At 44.7% G+C, this 17,217-nt stretch overlaps 1 protein-coding gene across 3 annotated transcripts in view; it reads right to left on the bottom strand.

Moving 5' to 3' along the window:
• The window catches only part of LOC106582455 (dedicator of cytokinesis protein 9), a 192,014-nt gene that overhangs the window by 76,488 nt on the left and 98,309 nt on the right, over positions 1-17,217 (bottom strand). For all 3 annotated transcript variants that reach the window (XM_014165582.3, XM_014165587.3, XM_082967226.1), the window contains exons 3-7: positions 14,471-14,560; positions 12,477-12,559; positions 11,686-11,755; positions 6,490-6,585; positions 6,062-6,196 (exon numbers count right to left, since the gene is read on the bottom strand). In XM_014165582.3, coding sequence (XP_014021057.2) covers positions 6,062-6,196; positions 6,490-6,585; positions 11,686-11,755; positions 12,477-12,559; positions 14,471-14,560 — 474 coding nt within the window. The remainder of the gene's footprint in view (positions 1-6,061; positions 6,197-6,489; positions 6,586-11,685; positions 11,756-12,476; positions 12,560-14,470; positions 14,561-17,217) is intronic.

Here is a 17,217-nt window from a genome sequence, read left to right as displayed (position 1 = left end):
AGTCTGTCAGCAACACTGGAGCTGAGCTCTTATAAAGGGACTGAGTCTGCCAGCAGCACTGGAGCTGAGCTCTTATAAAGGGACTGAGTCTGCCAGCAGCACTGGAGCTGAGCTCTTATAAAGGGACTGAGTCTGCCAGCAACACTGGAGCTGAGCTCTTATGAAGGGACTGAGTCTGCCAGCAGCACTGGAGCTGAGCTCTTATAAAGGGACTGAGTCTGCCAGCAGCACTGGAGCTGAGCTCTTATAAAGGGACTGAGTCTGCCAGCAACACTGGAGCTGAGCTCTTATAAAGGGACTGAGTCTGCCAGCAGCACTGGAGCTGAGCTCTTATAAAGGGACTGAGTCTGCCAGCAGCACTGGAGCTGAGCTCTTATAAAGGGACTGAGTCTGCCAGCAACACTGGAGCTGAGCTCTTATAAAGGGACTGAGTCTGCCAGCAGCACTGGAGCTGAGCTCTTATAAAGGGACTGAGTCTGTCAGCAACACTGGAGCTGAGCTCTTATAAAGGGACTGAGTCTGCCAGCAGCACTGGAGCTGAGCTCTTATAAAGGGACTGAGTCTGCCAGCAACACTGGAGCTGAGCTCTTATAAAGGGACTGAGTCTGCCAGCAGCACTGGAGCTGAGCTCTTATAAAGGGACTGAGTCTGCCAGCAACACTGGAGCTGAGCTCTTATGAAGGGACTGAGTCTGCCAGCAGCACTGGAGCTGAGCTCTTATAAAGGGACTGAGTCTGCCAGCAGCACTGGAGCTGAGCTCTTATAAAGGGACTGAGTCTGCCAGCAACACTGGAGCTGAGCTCTTATAAAGGGACTGAGTCTGCCAGCAGCACTGGAGCTGAGCTCTTATAAAGGGACTGAGTCTGCCAGCAGCACTGGAGCTGAGCTCTTATAAAGGGACTGAGTCTGTCAGCAACACTGGAGCTGAGCTCTTATAAAGGGACTGAGTCTGCCAGCAACACTGGAGCTGAGCTCTTATAAAGGGACTGAGTCTGCCAGCAGCACTGGAGCTGAGCTCTTATAAAGGGACTGAGTCTGTCAGCAGCACTGGAGCTGAGCTCTTATAAAGGGACTGAGTCTGTCAGCAGCACTGAACTGTAGAGTTGACCTATGGCCCTCAATCAGCCAGCAAGAATGATGTCACTACCTCAGGTCGGCCTCAGATTGTCTCAATTACACACCTCCCGAAGCTGGTGATTCAGTCAGCCACCATAAACTAACCACCGTGGCTGATTACGTATATGCATCCAGGCTTTGGTCATTATAGAGTTCATTCAAATGTCCAGGAGATCTTACCATGGGAGGCTGAGGTGTAGTAATTCCACTGTTGTGTAAACAATCTCCCCAAAATATTGCCTGAATGTTTCTATATAAATCATAGCTCCACATAACATCAGGCTGAGTCTTTCGGCCTGCAGAGAGGGGCCTGCGGAGAGGGGCCTGTAGAGAGGGGCCTGTAGAGAGGGGCCTGCGGAGAGGGGCCTGTAGAGAGGGGCCTGTAGAGAGGGGCCTGCAGAGAGGGGCCTGCAGAGAGGGGCCTGTAGAGAGGGGCCTGTAGAGAGGGGCCTGCGGAGAGGGGCCTGTAGAGAGGGGCCTGCAGAGAGGGGCCTGCAGAGAGGGGCCTGTAGAGAGGGGCCTGTAGAGAGGGGCCTGTAGAGAGGGGCCTGTAGAGAGGGGCCTGTAGAGAGGGAGGTGAATGGGAGGGAGAGTCATTAGCTCAAGGCCAGTAGAGTAAACACTAGTTATGGGGGTGTTTGGGACAGGAGCAGAGTGGATTCATCATCAAGGGACTAATAAGCAGGGTTCTTTAAATAACACATTAACTGTGAGTGGAGAGTAGATTATCACTATACTGGGTTCTTTAAATAACACATTAACTGTGAGTGGAGAGTAGATTATCACTATACTGGGTTCTTTAAATAACACATTAACTGTGAGTGGAGAGTAGATTATCACTATACTGGGTTCTTTAAATAACACATTAACTGTGAGTGGAGAGTAGATTATCACTATACTGGGTTCTTTAAATAACACATTAACTGTGAGTGGAGAGTAGATTATCACTATACTGGGTTCTTTAAATAACACATTAACTCTGAGTGGAGAGTAGATTATCACTATACTGGGTTCCGTAGGTTGTGAACCCTTAAATACTTTAAACTGCAAGGACTCCCCCACTGTGAAATGAGTCAAATACGCAGGCCTGTTGTTTAGCACACAAAGCCTTAGTACATTATGCAGGGAGAGGAGGATGAGGAGAGGAGAGGGGAGGGGAGGAAAGAGAGGAGGGGGAGGAGAGGGGAGGGAGAAGAGGGAGAGGGATGAGGAGGGAGAGGAGAGGAGAGGTGAGGGGAGGAAAGAGAGGAGAGGGGAGGAGAGGGGAGGAGAGGGGAGGGAGAAGAGGGAGAGGGATGAGGAGGGAGAGGAGAGGGGAGGGGAGGAAAGAGAGGAGAGGGGAGGAGAGGGGAGGGAGAAGAGGGAGAGGGATGAGGAGGGAGAGGAGAGGGGAGGAGAGGGGAGGGGAGGGAGAAGAGGGAGAGGAGAGGGGAGGGAGAAGAGGGGAGGGAGGAGAGGGGTGAGGAGGGAGAGGAGAGGGGAGGAGAGGGGAGGGAGAAGAGGGAGAGGGGTGAGGAGGGAGAGGAGAGGGGAGAGGAGAGAGAGGAGAGGGGAAAGGAGGGAGAGGGGAGAGGGGAGAGGAGGGAGAGGAGAGGAGAGAGAGGAGAGGGAAAAGGAGGGAGAGGGGATATGCATATAATTGCAGAGTTACCTAAGAGCAGATCCCCTCCAAGGCCAGTTGTTGTGGTTTATAATTAGGCACATTATCTTGCCCATATAATGTCAAATCTCGGGCTAAATGAAACACCCAATCAGAGTGAAGGGGATAGCATACTTTGCCACATTTACAAGCATTTACATACTCCCACTTGGCCAGATCTCCAGACAGCACAGTGTCCAGTGCTAGGCAGACGACGTACATTATAGCCAAGCCTGACACAACATCTGTACTGTCAACTAGCTTGACCCACCGGCAGACGAGGAGTTCAACTAGTATAATATATTCCGTAAAAGGTTGCCAGAAAAGTTTTTTTTACAAAAGCAATGTTTTGGTCATCAACCTTATGGTCCAGTTCAGTTGTGGATTGCTCGCCATAGGCTTACCGTCTGTACCTCCAAAAGACGAGCTATTGGCTCAAAGCATTACATTTGAAGAAACCCGCATAAACCAAACGACCATACGTTTGCTCCTGGATAAGAAACATAGGCCTACAGAGCACCCAATTCGCCAAAGGTAAAGAAGACAATGCGACACCGGCCAGGACATCAATACAAACAGGTGTGTGTACAGCTAACGTGCTAGCAAGCCAAGGCTAAACAGATTGCTAGGTAGCCAAGGCTAAATAGATAGGTAGGTATTCAGACCAAAGAGTTCAATCTTGGTTTCATCAGACCAGAGAATCTTGTTTCTCATGGTCTGAGAGTCTTTAGTTGCCTTTTGGCAAACTCCAAGTGGGCTGTCATGTGCCTTTTACTGAGAAGTGGCTTCCATCTGGCCACTCTACCATAAAGGCCTTCTGGAAGGTTCTTCCATCTCAACAGAGGACCTTTGAGCTCTATCAGAGTGACCATCGGATTCTTGGTCACCTCCATGACCAAGGGCCTTCTCCCCTGATTGCTCAGTTTGGCCGGGCGGCCAGCTCTAGGAAGAGTCTTGGTGGTTCCAATCTTTTTCCATTTAAGAATGATGGAGGCCACTGTGTTCTTGGGGAACTTCAGTGCTGCAGACATTTTTTGGAACCCTTCCCCAGATCTGTGCCTCAACACAATCCTGTCTCTGAGCTCTACAGACAATTCCTTCGAACTCATGGCTTAGTTTTTGATCTGACATGCACTGTCAACTGTGGGACCTTGTATAGACAGGTGTGTGCCTTTCCAAATCATGTCCAATCAATTTAGTTTACCACAGGTGGACTCCAATCAAGTTGTAGAAACATCTCAAGGATCATCAATGGAAACTCAATTTCAAGTCTCATAGCAAAGAGTCTGAATACTTATGTAAATAAGGTATTTCAGGTTTTTTTGTGTAAAACATTTGAAAAAAATTATAAAAACCTGTTTTTGCTTTGTCATTATGGGGTATTTAATCAATTTCAGAATGAGGCTGTAATGTAACAAAATGTGGAAAAAGGGAAGGGGTCTGAATATTTTACCAATCCACTCAAGGGACCGCCCAACCACGCCATCCACTCCATACCAGGTACACACTCCCACTCGTCTTCACTGGCAGAAACAAAAGCCACTTCCGTAGGGCAGGAGATAAGAGAGGCCCTGGCCGAGCTCTCAACTCCACACTGATGACTCCTTTTTATTCATCTAATTCATGTGAGCTAAATGCTTGGTCAGTAAAAACATGACTTTTACATCCCTCTGTGTGTAGATGAATGCTTGGTCAGTAAAAAACACAACCTTTACATCCCTCTGTGTGTAGATGAATGCTTGGTCAGTAAAAACACAACCTTTACATCCCTCTGTGAGTAGATGAATGCTTGGTCAGTAAAAACACAACCTTTACATCCCTCTGTGAGTAGATGAATGCTTGGTCAGTAAAAACACAACCTTTACATCCCTCTGTGTGTAGAAGACAGATAATTCATGTGAGCTAAATGCTTGGTCAGTAAAAACACAACCTTTACATCCCCCTGTGTGTAGAAGACAGATAATTAATGTGAGCTAAATGCTTGGTCAGTAAAAACACAACCTTTACATCCCTCTGTGTGTAGAAGACAGATAATTCATGTGAGCTAAATGCTTGGTCAGTAAAAACACAACCTTTACATCCCCCTGTGTGTAGAAGACAGATAATTAATGTGAGCTAAATGCTTGGTCAGTAAAAACACAACCTTTACATCCATCTGTGTGTAGAAGACAGATAATGAATGTGAGCTGAATGCTTGGTCAGTAAAAACACAACCTTTACATCCACCTGTGAGTAGAAGACAGATAATTAATGTGAGCTGAATGCTTGGTCAGTAAAAACACAACCTTTACATCCACCTGTGAGTAGAAGACAGATAATTAATGTGAGCTGAATGCTTGGTCAGTAAAAACACAACCTTTACATCCATCTGTGTGTAGAAGACAGATAATTAATGTGAGCTGAATACTTGATCAGTAAAAACACAACCTTTACATCCACCTGTGAGTAGAAGACAGATAATTAATGTGAGCTGAATGCTTGATCAGTAAAAACACAACCTTTACATCCCTCTGTGAGTAGAAGACAGATAATTAATGTGAGCTGAATGCTTGATCAGTAAAAACACAACCTTTACATCCACCTGTGAGTAGAAGACAGATAATTAATGTGAGCTGAATGCTTGATCAGTAAAAACACAATCTTTACATCCCTCTGTGTGTAGAAGACAGATAATTAATGTGAGCTGAATGCTTGGTCAGTAAAAACACAACCTTTACATCCCCCTGTGTGTAGAAGACAGATAATTAATGTGAGCTGAATGCTTGATCAGTAAAAACACAACCTTTACATCCCTCTGTGAGTAGAAGACAGATAATTAATGTGAGCTGAATGCTTGGTCAGTAAAAACACAACCTTTACATCCCTCTGTGAGTAGAAGACAGATAATTAATGTGAGCTGAATGATTGATCAGTAAAAACACAACCTTTACATCCCTCTGTGAGTAGAAGACAGATAATGGCTTCAAGCCTGTGTTGGGACGGGGAGATGTGTGCCTGCTAGCTATAGCATGTGGTATTGATTGCTGGCCTGCTGCAAAGTGTATGGTAGTATTACATAAATGGGGATTGGGGAAGGGTCCCAGCAGCGATACAGACAGAAACATTTCGTCATTGATACTCTGTTGCTAGATTTAACTTGTGCTGAGTTTTACTGATCATATAAGATTTTACACAGGTACATATATTTTAGAAAGTAACATCTTTGGAAAGGAAGCATGTCTGTCTAGATGACCTGAACTCATCCCATATAATGTTAATAATTATGGTGTCAAAGCACATTCCCAGATACAAAGTTCACAATATCACCTGAACAACTCCCATACAGGAGTCCAGGAAGATGGTTCCTTTGGGTTCTTTGGAGATCTTCTCATCCTTGTAGAAGTTCAGGTTGTAAGAGCCATCACCCAGCTGGGTTAGGTGGAAATACCTCCTCTTGAAAGACTGGAAAGTACAGTAAAACAATAACAATCCCATTTCTATTCTTAGAGAACAAGAGGCACAATTTGGGCCCAGATAATTGCCCCAGCATGGTTAGGAGGAAGTCAACAACATTAGTGTTTTACAAAATCCATCAGTTTGTCTGATAAATGGTGTTGATGAAAATCAAGCTACATCCTTCTGTCACTGGAGACACGAGAATGGACTATTGCTCATCCCGATACATCTGGTACACTGTGTAAAAACCATTCCTCACAGAGATAGCTAGTGTCATCATCATCATTAGGATCTCTCACCCTCATGGTGACACTGATGGCACTGTTCATGTTGCCTTTGTACAGCCAGCCATGCTTGGTGATCCCTCCTTTCTGGGAACCTAGGGAGGTTGTGTCCTGGAAGAGACATGGCAATGGGCTCAGACACACTCAAGACAACACACATACAGTACACAATGACATACACTGCACCACATCAACACATTACTGTGCTCACTCTCTGCCAAACTGTGCAACGCCCCTTGATCCTGTGGCTGATATAAATGTCAGTATAGGAGACATGGAGGATGAGATGAGAAAAACCTCCGTTTGATGTACACTCTTAGAAAAAAGGGTTCCAAAAGGATTCTTCGCCTGTCCCCATAGGATAACCCTTTTTGGTTCCAAGTAGAACCTTTTTTCATTCCAGGTAGAACACTTTTGGGTTCCATGCAAAACCCTATGTGGAAAGGAACCAAAAAGGGTTCTTCAAAGGGTTCTACTATGGGTATAGCCGAAGAACCCTTTTAGGTTCTAGATAGCACCTTTTTTCTAAGAGTGTAGGTCTATTTGATTCCAAACAAGCAGCCAGCATATTCAACAAACCTCCACTATGAACCCAAATAAACAGCCCCTCTCCATGGCTTCTGCACTGAGACGCGATCATATCATCCCAGTTCTTAGGTATACCATGAAAGCATCCAATCCATTGGCAAAGGGCACATATGATGAAAAACACATGGCTACCATCTCTATTCCATGAAGACTTCCAGAGGTGTAATGATCTGTGTAAATAAGTCAATTAGGAGAATAGTAAGGGTAGAGGTGACAGTGCACCAGCGTTTTACCCCTGGCCTGGTCTCCATCAGGTCCTCATGATCAGAACACATGTCCAGAGTGTTTAAGCCTCTTCTCTTTGACAGACTACAGAGTTAAAACCCAATGTTCCAGATGCTTTTAGAAACTGACAATAATGAAATGGGTTTTTAAGATGACTTTGTATGACATGATTCCTATTCTCTTTCTCATCCAATAAAATGTATTTAAAGGTGTTGGCAGAGCGCAGAATATTTTTTCAGCATATCATCGACTCATCTGAGGAGGGTCTGGAAACGTTCAGGGCCTGCTTCCAGTCATCCCCCTCTGGCCAGAAGACACCAGTCCCCAGAGGACCAGACATTTTACTTCTGTTGACTTTCAGTGAACCCCAAAGCTCCGCAAATGTTGCCTGGCAACACCCAAACCAACCAGATGAACAAAACTATTGCATCAATCAACCTTAGATGCAATACAGTGCAGAATAATTCCATAATCATTTACACATTCGACCATAAACGTTCTACCCCTGCCTGTGGTAATGCTATTGTCTTTAAATACATGAACAGACATGGGGCTGGGGTTGCTCTCTGTGTGTGTGTGTGTGTGTGTGTGTGTGTGTGTGGGGGGGGGGGCTCCCCTATCAGACCTAATGCCCCTCCCCTGTCAGATCTAATGCCCCTCCCCTGTCAGATCTAATGCCCCTCCCCAGTCAGACCTAATGCCCCTCCCCTGTCAGACCTAATGCCCCTCCCCTGTCAGATCTAATGCCCCTCCCCTGTCAGACCTAATGCCCCTCCCCTGTCAGATCTAATGCCCCTCCCCTGTCAGACCTAATGCCCCTCCCCTATCAGACCTAATGCCCCTCCCCTGTCAGACCTAATGCCCCTCCCCTGTCAGACCTAATGCCCCTCCCCTATCAGATCTAATGCCCCTCCCCTGTCAGACCTAATGCCCCTCCCCTATCAGACCTAATGCCCCTCCCCTATCAGATCTAATGCCCCTCCCCTGTCAGACCTAATGCCCCTCCCCTGTCAGACCTAATGCCCCTCCCCTGTCAGACCTAATGCCCCTCCCCCGTCAGACCTAATGCCCCTCCCCTATCAGATCTAATGCCCCTCCCCTGTCAGACCTAATGCCCCTCCCCTGTCAGACCTAATGCCCCTCCCCTGTCAGATCTAATGCCCCTCCCCTGTCAGACCTAATGCCCCTCCCCTGTCAGACCTAATGCCCCTCCCCTATCAGACCTAATGCCCCTCCCCTGTCAGACCTAATGCCCCTCCCCTGTCAGACCTAATGCCCCTCCCCTGTCAGATCTAATGCCCCTCCCCTGTCAGACCTAATGCCCCTCCCCTATCAGACCTAATGCCCCTCCCCTATCAGACCTAATGCCCCTCCCCTGTCAGATCTAATGCCCCTCCCCTATCAGACCTAATGCCCCTCCCCTATCAGACCTAATGCCCCTCCCCTGTCAGATCTAATGCCCCTCCCCTGTCAGACCTAATGCCCCTCCCCTGTCAGACCTAATGCCCCTCCCCTATCAGACCTAATGTTCACTCCCCTGTCAGATCTAATGCCCCTCCCCTGTCAGATCTAATGCCCCTCCCCTGTCAGACCTAATGCCCCTCCTCTGTCAGACCTAATGCCCCTCCCCTATCAGATCTAATGCCCCTCCCCTGTCAGACCTAATGCCCCTCCCCTATCAGACCTAATGCCCCTCCCCTGTCAGATCTAATGCCCCTCCCCTGTCAGACCTAATGCCCCTCCCCTGTCAGACCTAATGCCCCTCCCCTGTCAGATCTAATGCCCCTCCCCTGTCAGACCTAATGCCCCTCCCCTATCAGACCTAATGCCCCTCCCCTGTCAGATCTAATGCCCCTCCCCTGTCAGACCTAATGTTCACTCCCCTGTCAGATCTAATGCCCCTCCCCTGTCAGACCTAATGTTCACTCCCCTGTCAGACCTAATGCCCCTCCCCTATCAGACCTAATGCCCCTCCCCTGTCAGATCTAATGCCCCTCCCCTATCAGACCTAATGCCCCTCCCCTATCAGACCTAATGCCCCTCCCCTATCAGACCTAATGCCCCTCCCCTGTCAGACCTAATGCTCACTCCCCAGTCAGACCTAATGCCCCTCCCCTATCAGACCTAATGCCCCTCCCCTGTCAGACCTAATGCCCCTCCCCTATCAGACCTAATGCCCCTCCCCTATCAGACCTAATGCCCCTCCCCTATCAGACCTAATGTTCACTCCCCTGTCAGACCTAATGTTCACTCCCCTATCAGACCTAATGCCCCTCCCCTGTCAGACCTAATGCCCCTCCCCTATCAGACCTAATGTTCACTCCCCAGTCAGACCTAATGCCCCTCCCCTATCAGACCTAATGTTCACTCCATAGCCTCCCTCGTGTGCACTGACTCCCTGTCTCACAAGCCATTCCAACAAAGACTAATTTACACTGTTCAACAGCAGAATCAGACATTTCTATGGTTCACAGACCAAAGGGTTCTAGCTACGGTTTCACAGTTGTATCAATCAGGCAGTCACTAAATGTAAAATAATTTGCTCACAACAAAAAGGGCCAAACCCATGAGCTGTGAGGAGTGAGGAGCCTGGGACCATGAACACATGAACTTCCGCATGAGAAGCAGAGTAGAAAAACCTGAGACCATTTAAGAGGTGGCCAGTGAACCAAAGTCCTGCAGCTAATTACCCTTTATACTTTAGACATAACATGTGCTACTTAGACATAACATGTGCTATTTAGACACACCACATGCTATTTAGACACAACATGCTATTTAGACACAACATGCTATTTAGACACAACACATGCTATTTAGACATAACACATGCTATTTAGACACAACATGCTATTTAGACACAACATGCTATTTAGACACAACACATGCTATTTAGACACAACATGCTATTTAGACACAACATGCTATTTAGACGCAACACATGCTATTTAGACACAACACATGCTACTTAGACATAACATGTGCTATTTAGACACACCACATGCTATTTAGACACAACATGCTATTTAGACACAACACATGCTATTTAGACACAACATGCTATTTAGACACAACATGCTATTTAGACACAACACATGCTATTTAGACACAACATGCTATTTAGACACAACATGCTATTTAGACACAACACATGCTATTTAGACACAACATGCTATTTAGACACAACATGCTATTTAGACACAACACATGCTATTTAGACACAACATGCTATTTAGACACAACATGCTATTTAGACGCAACAAATGCTATTTAGACACAACACATGCTATTTAGACACAACATGCTATTTAGACACAACACATGCTATTTAGACACAACACATACTATTTAGACACAACATGCTATTTAGACACAACACATGCTATTTAGACACAACACATGCCATTTATACACAACATGCTATTTAGACACAACATGCTATTTAGACACAACATGCTATTTAGACACAACATGCTATTTATACACAACATGCTATTTAGACACAACATGCTATTTAGACACAACATGCTATTTAGACACAACATGCTATTTAGACATAATATAAGTGTCACGCCCTGACCTGGGAGAGAGGGTTTGTTTTGTGTGGGGTGGGCATTCTATGTGTTGTATTTCTATGTGTTGGGCCGAGTATGGTTCCTAACCAGAGGCAGCTGTCTATCGTTGTCTCTGATTAGGAACCATACTTAGGCAGCCTGTTTTTCCTTTGGATTTTGTGGGTAGTTGTTTTCCCTTTTAGTTGTAAGTACCTGACGGAACTGTCTGCTGTAATTTTTTGTTTATTTGTAAAGTGTTCATTCTTTTTTCATTAAAACTACAAGATGAACATATTCCGCGCTGCACCTTGGTCTACTCACTTTGACGCCTGTGACAATAAGTTATTTAGACACAACATGCTATTTAGACACAACATGTGCTATTTAGACATGCTGTTTAGGCACAATATGTGCTGTTTAGACACAGAACTCTTTCATCTCTTGCCGGAGACATTTAACAACTGTGATTGGAGCAGGAAAGCCAAATCAGTTCTAGTCTGAATGAATAACTGAAATAGGATCTGATGCTTGTGAGACTCAGAAGGGGTGTTCTTCTAGGAAATACAGGTTTCTAGGAGTAAAGAGTTTAGATACAGTGGCCTTCTGGCAGTGTAGAAAGCTGCTGGACTGTCTTAGCGGAGCATGAAAATTTTATGAATTATTCTGTCTGTCTGTCTGTATGGAGGGTTATTTGATATAAAATGATTTGTACATGGAGCATGTGGGCAAGGCTGAGGGTCAAGAGTTGAGGTAAAAGCTTAAGATCTGTGTGCTGATAGGAATAAACACAAGTGGCTTAGCTAAATAGTTTGTTATTTGTAACTTTCTGCAGACATTCACTTACCTCATCTTTATCGACATCTTCATCAACCTCAAAAACGTGGACAGCCAGTTTGTCTGGTCTGGACACTTTGCTGTAAAACACAAGGATGTGGATAAAGTATGATTTGATCTTATCTATCAGAGGTCAGAGGTCATCCATTATCTATCAGAGGTCATTCATTGTTATAAGAAATGAAACCGGATGTAATGTACAGTACAAGTCCCACTTACATAGGAACCTTGAACTAACTCAACCCAGGAAAACCACTGTAAAAATTAGTGTCATGCTACGTCATATTTCATTGTTTCAATTTCCCTCCCTGGACACTGAATGGTGACCAAAGGGCTGTTGACATCAATGGCAAGTCTCAAGGTTGGGGCAGCTTCATTTTATGTCCAAATTCCACAACGATGACACTGGAAACCATATTCCTGGAACTAATGAGACACTCTTAGAACAGGGGTTAGTTTCCACACGGACTAAATCCCACTGCTCCAGGAATAACCTGAGTTTGGCTTGAACAGGAAGTATCCATTGTTATTGCTGGTTAAACCATAAACCCTGCATTTCCTTGTAGGGTATCCATGCCAAAACCTCCTCACCAATCAGCAACTAAGGCTGATAGAAGATTACAGACAGCCTGACACTGTCTGACACCTGTGTGTGTGCGTGTTTCTGTGTGCGTGCGTTTTAGTGTGAAATCTTGGCACAAAGAGGGTAGCTGTACTAACTTGCCCAGAAGGAAATCACCACTTGGTTACATGATATACAACACTGTACTGTCAAGACACCATTCTGAACAACAGGCTTACTTTGGAAGCTGCCGAAAGTCCCCAGAGTAGTCCTCATACTTGTAATTAACGACATGCCAGTCAGTGTTGTAGGTCTTGATGCACTGAAACAAAGAGAGAGACAATCAACGGCTTTCATGTGTAAATCAAGACACAGTTTCAATGTTTAGTCTAAAGAAACCAGAAACATTCATACAAGCACACAACAACCAATATGTGTTAACCAAACTAAGTCTTCTTCTTCCCACGTAACAGGAATGCAGATAGTTGGCAGAAAAGAGAAGTAGTAGATCAGTGCTCAGTCGTTCAGTGCTCAGTCGTTCAGTGCTCAGTAGATCAGTGCTCAGTCGTTCAGTGCTCAGTAGATCAGTGCTCAGTCGTTTAGTAGATCAGTGCTCAGTAGTTCAGTGCTCAGTAGATCAGTGCTCAGTCGTTCAGTGCTCAGTCGTTCAGTGCTCGTTAGATCAGTGCTCAGTCGTTCAGTGCTCAGTAGATCAGTAGATCAGTGCTCAGTCGTTCAGTGCTCAGTAGATCAGTGCTCAGTCGTTCAGTGCTCAGTCGTTCAGTGCTCAGTAGATCAGTGCTCAGTCGTTCAGTGCTCAGTAGATCAGTGCTCAGTCGTTCAGTAGATCAGTGCTCAGTAGTTCAGTGCTCAGTAGATCAGTGCTCAGTCGTTCAGTGCTCAGTCGTTCAGTGCTCAGTAGATCAGTGCTCAGTAGATCAGTGCTCAGTAGATCAGTGCTCAGTAGTTCAGCAGCCACTTCCTCATCCGCCTACACATTTAGTACTTGATGACTAAAAGGTTCATATTTTAAAAGTCTGGGATTAAGTAAAACTTTGAGACTTTGTCTCATCTCACATCCTAGATATCAGCTTTTACCTAAATGCTTTGAGACTTTTCTTGGTGATTAAAATGGTCGTTTTTTGGTTGAGTCAAATCTTGCAATGAAAAAAAGGAAATGTTTTATGATGATAACAGTATGACAGAAATCTGAATTATGACCCATCCATAGTTATGTCTGGGAACAGATATGTAGGCTATGTGTGACATTTTCAATGTATATAGTTTGGTCCTTGACTAATAATGTTCTGTACTATGCATTATGTCATGTTTCATGTGGACCCCAGGAAGAGTAGCTGATGCTTTTGTAGCAGCTAATGGGGATCCTAATAAATAACAAACATCAAAATACTTCAGCTTTGTTAGGGGCGCCAGGCAGTCCAGTAAGGAGGAGTTCATAGCCCAATACAAAGGTCGCTGTCACGTCTCCCATCTATAGTTACCCCAGAGCAGGTGCGTTTAAGGCGTGTGTTTGACACTTCACCCCAGACTTCTTGTGTCAGGTGAACTGTTGTGAACTCACTTTTGGTCTAATAATTCAGAACAGAATGGACAGTAAGCCTGACTATATTCTGATTTCAAGATCAATTTCAATACCACTTAGTTGCAGAAGGCATTTACCGGGCTTGGTACAGGGAGGCACTACTGTTAACAGGGCTCTGAGAGAATGAAGACCAGACGTTTTGAGAAGAACAATCCATTTACCTTGGAACTGGATTCCGTTTATCAGTTTTTTGGTCTCCTGGCCTGAACAGATGTTATTGAAGAGAATGAAAATACTCCTATTGGCTGGATGGCTTCCAGTAACAGCCCATAATTCCTACGCCTGTCTGCACTGAACAATAAAACACCATTGTGTAACAAAGTGTGTGCTAAGTGAAATAGAAGTTCGGTTCGGCTGGACACATTCAATAAACAATGGGGAAATCATCACAGACCCTAAAGTCTGTGCGGCACAGTGTGTTCCATATCTATTGATCTTGTACGGGTCGCCATCTACATAAATGACAGGTCAGAAGCTGGCTGAAGACTGACTCTAATGTCTGTAGTTAATATGGCTGCATGGTGAAAGTAATGGCACATCTCAATGCCAACATCAAACTATCAATAAAACCACTGCTCTACCTGCACAAAGGTTCATTCCTGCAGGGTTATTGCACTCGTAGGATCTTACCTCTTGGACAAACAGACTCCGTGCCTCCTCCTCGGCGTTCTCAGGCACTGTGGGGTAGACAGTTCTTCCTTGGCGTCTCTGAGTCGAAATCTGTAGACGGAAAACAGTTTTATTTAGCTAATTAAATCAAGTTCATGCCAGGCTCTGGTTAAATTATGAGACTGGAAGAGCGTAGAGTGATGCTCTGAAAACGGTAAATCACAACAGATTAAGAAAAGACAGCTATACAAGACATCCTTCGGGAATGACAACAGATTCCTAACATGTTTTTTTTCTCAGTACTACAGTATGTGGACCTGGTTTACTAAATGCTCCGGGAAAATATTGTTTCATGCTAGAGAATGGTCTCAGGTCTGTGGAGGTTCTAGAGGGCAGAGAGGGAGGCAGGGCCAGAATGGGATGCTCCTCTCCTACACATTGTTTTGCTCCAGGCCAGGGCCAGGGAACCACGTACAGACAGACACACCCAGGGCCTCAGCCTGGCTCTCAGCCACCCAGCCCGGCCATGGGGCTCCCTCCCTCCCTGAGGAGCTGGGGCCAGATTCACAAAACATTTCTTAAGAAAAAACGTAAGAAGTTTCTTTAGGAAAAAAAGAATAAGTTCATAAGATAGTTCGTAAATGCAATTCCTCTAAATGTTCTTAGGAATTCGTAGTTTTCTTAGGAACTTCGTAAATATTTTTCTTAAGAACTTCGTAAATATCTTCTTATGTGTCATTGACATTAGTGACATGCTTGAAACCAATAAATAAGCTTATGTGACAGGGATGATGGGATTTGGTTATTTCATTATTTTTCACACATTATAGCCATCAGATTAACTATATCAAAATAAAAATGGATAACCAAGGAAAGAGAAAAAAAAACCCATCAGCAAACAAGAGCTTGAAGTGATGGTGGAGGAAAGAGCAGCCAGGAAACGGTTGCTGTTGGGGAGACTGAATAACTGCGGGGTCACTGCAGATACCAAAAAGAGAGGATGGGTGAGAGTGGGCGAGTCTGTCTCTGCCGTCGGTGGTATGGCAAGGGACAGTGATGCAGTAAAAAAAGAAGTGGTCTGACATCAAGTCGGCTGCTAAGAAGAAGGGAGCTGAGAGACCATTCATGTGGACCAGCTGGAGGAGAAGGTGTCGTCCATGATAGGAGAGATGGTGGTAGAGGGACTGCGCAACCGGCAAGTTAGGTAGCTACGTTAGCTAGCTAACGCGTAACGATATTATAGCCAACAAAATAGCTAACGACGTTACGCGTTAGCCAAGTTCTTTTTTTGCAAATTGATGAGATAGCGCTAGCTATTTAACACTTATAGAATATTGTAATACATTGTTAATAACTAGCTAGCTAGATAATGCGTGTTTAATTTGTTTTCTTGATGTATTTAAATATCCGGTAGCCATCTGTGTCTGTGGCGCAAGAAAACGTTCATGTTTACAAAAGTATCCATTCGTCTCAAGACAAGGGTTTAGCTGTCCTAAAGTTTAAGTACATTTCCAACAAGAAATCCTGAAACATTATTTTCAAGAATTCCATTTGTTCTTAACTTTTTTCTTAGGAAGAAACATAGAAAAACCTTAAGAACATTTCCAATAACTTTATTGAGGAATAGCAACTTTGCTAAACTTTCTTCATAAGTCTATAATTAAGGAAAAAATTGCAGTTAAGAAGAAATTTCTTCTTAAGAAGGTTTTGTGAATCCGGTCCCTGGACTTTTGCACACACTGTATATAGACTTTTTATATTATGTTATTGACTGTACGTTTGTTTATTCCATGTGTAACTATGTGTTGTTGTTTGTGTCGCACTGCTTTGCTTTATCTTGGCCAGGTTGCAGTTGTAAATGAGAACTTGTTCTCAACTAGCCTACCTGGTTAAATAAAGGTGAAATAAAAAATAAAACTCTGTGTCTCAACACCTCCACTACCTTTCTCCTGCTCTCTCTCTCTAATGGCAGTTTCCTTCAGCTGGTGGTGGGTGTTGAACTGACGTAACACAGATACACCTAGTAGTATCAACATAATACCACTAGACTAACTAGTGCTTTCAACATGCCAGTCCTCACAGAAAATATCTAAACACATTCAACCCTCATCACAAGGCCTCTAACCTAACTACATTTTAGTCATTTAGCAGACGCTCTTATCCAGAGCGACTTACAGTAGTGAATGCATACATTTCATAATTTTTTTTCTTCTTCCCGTACTGGTCCCCCGTGGGAATCGAACCCACAACCCTGGCGTTGCAAACACCATGCTCTACCAACTGAGCCACACGGGACCAACTCAGTAGGACTTCATTTTCAGTAAGACCGTTTTTCACTAAGACAGATACATTTTGTGAATGAATTGCTGTATATGTGGGACTAATTTTAGATATGAGTAATGTCTTGATATGCAGGAGGATTTATGAAAGGAAACTACTGTTGGACATCCCTTCTGTTGTTCTTCATTCTTAACAGCACATTTTCATCCCAGTTAGGAGCGTAGCCTAGTTTTGAGTTCCCATTGGAGACCTGTCTGACACGTCTCACTTAAAAGGAGATTCCCCCTGATAATAACTGTTCAACAGAGTGTTTTGTACCCCTATCCTCTCTAGATGTTTACTCCATGGTGATTCCTTAAGCAGAAACCTTTCAACGTAACATCTTTAAAGTAGGGGATATAAAAACAAAGCCCCACTACAGAGAATGCAGCAGAGTACAGTTACCCCACATGGGTGGGAGAGACACAAACTACAGCAAAACACCAGCA

The sequence above is a fragment of the Salmo salar genome, chromosome 21 (genome assembly GCF_965601325.2).
Source record: "Salmo salar chromosome 21, fSalSal1, whole genome shotgun sequence".
NCBI classification, from domain to species: Eukaryota; Metazoa; Chordata; class Actinopteri; order Salmoniformes; family Salmonidae; genus Salmo; species Salmo salar.
Note: the sequence above shows the minus strand (reverse complement) of the source record. Positions and strands in the feature narration are given on the sequence as shown.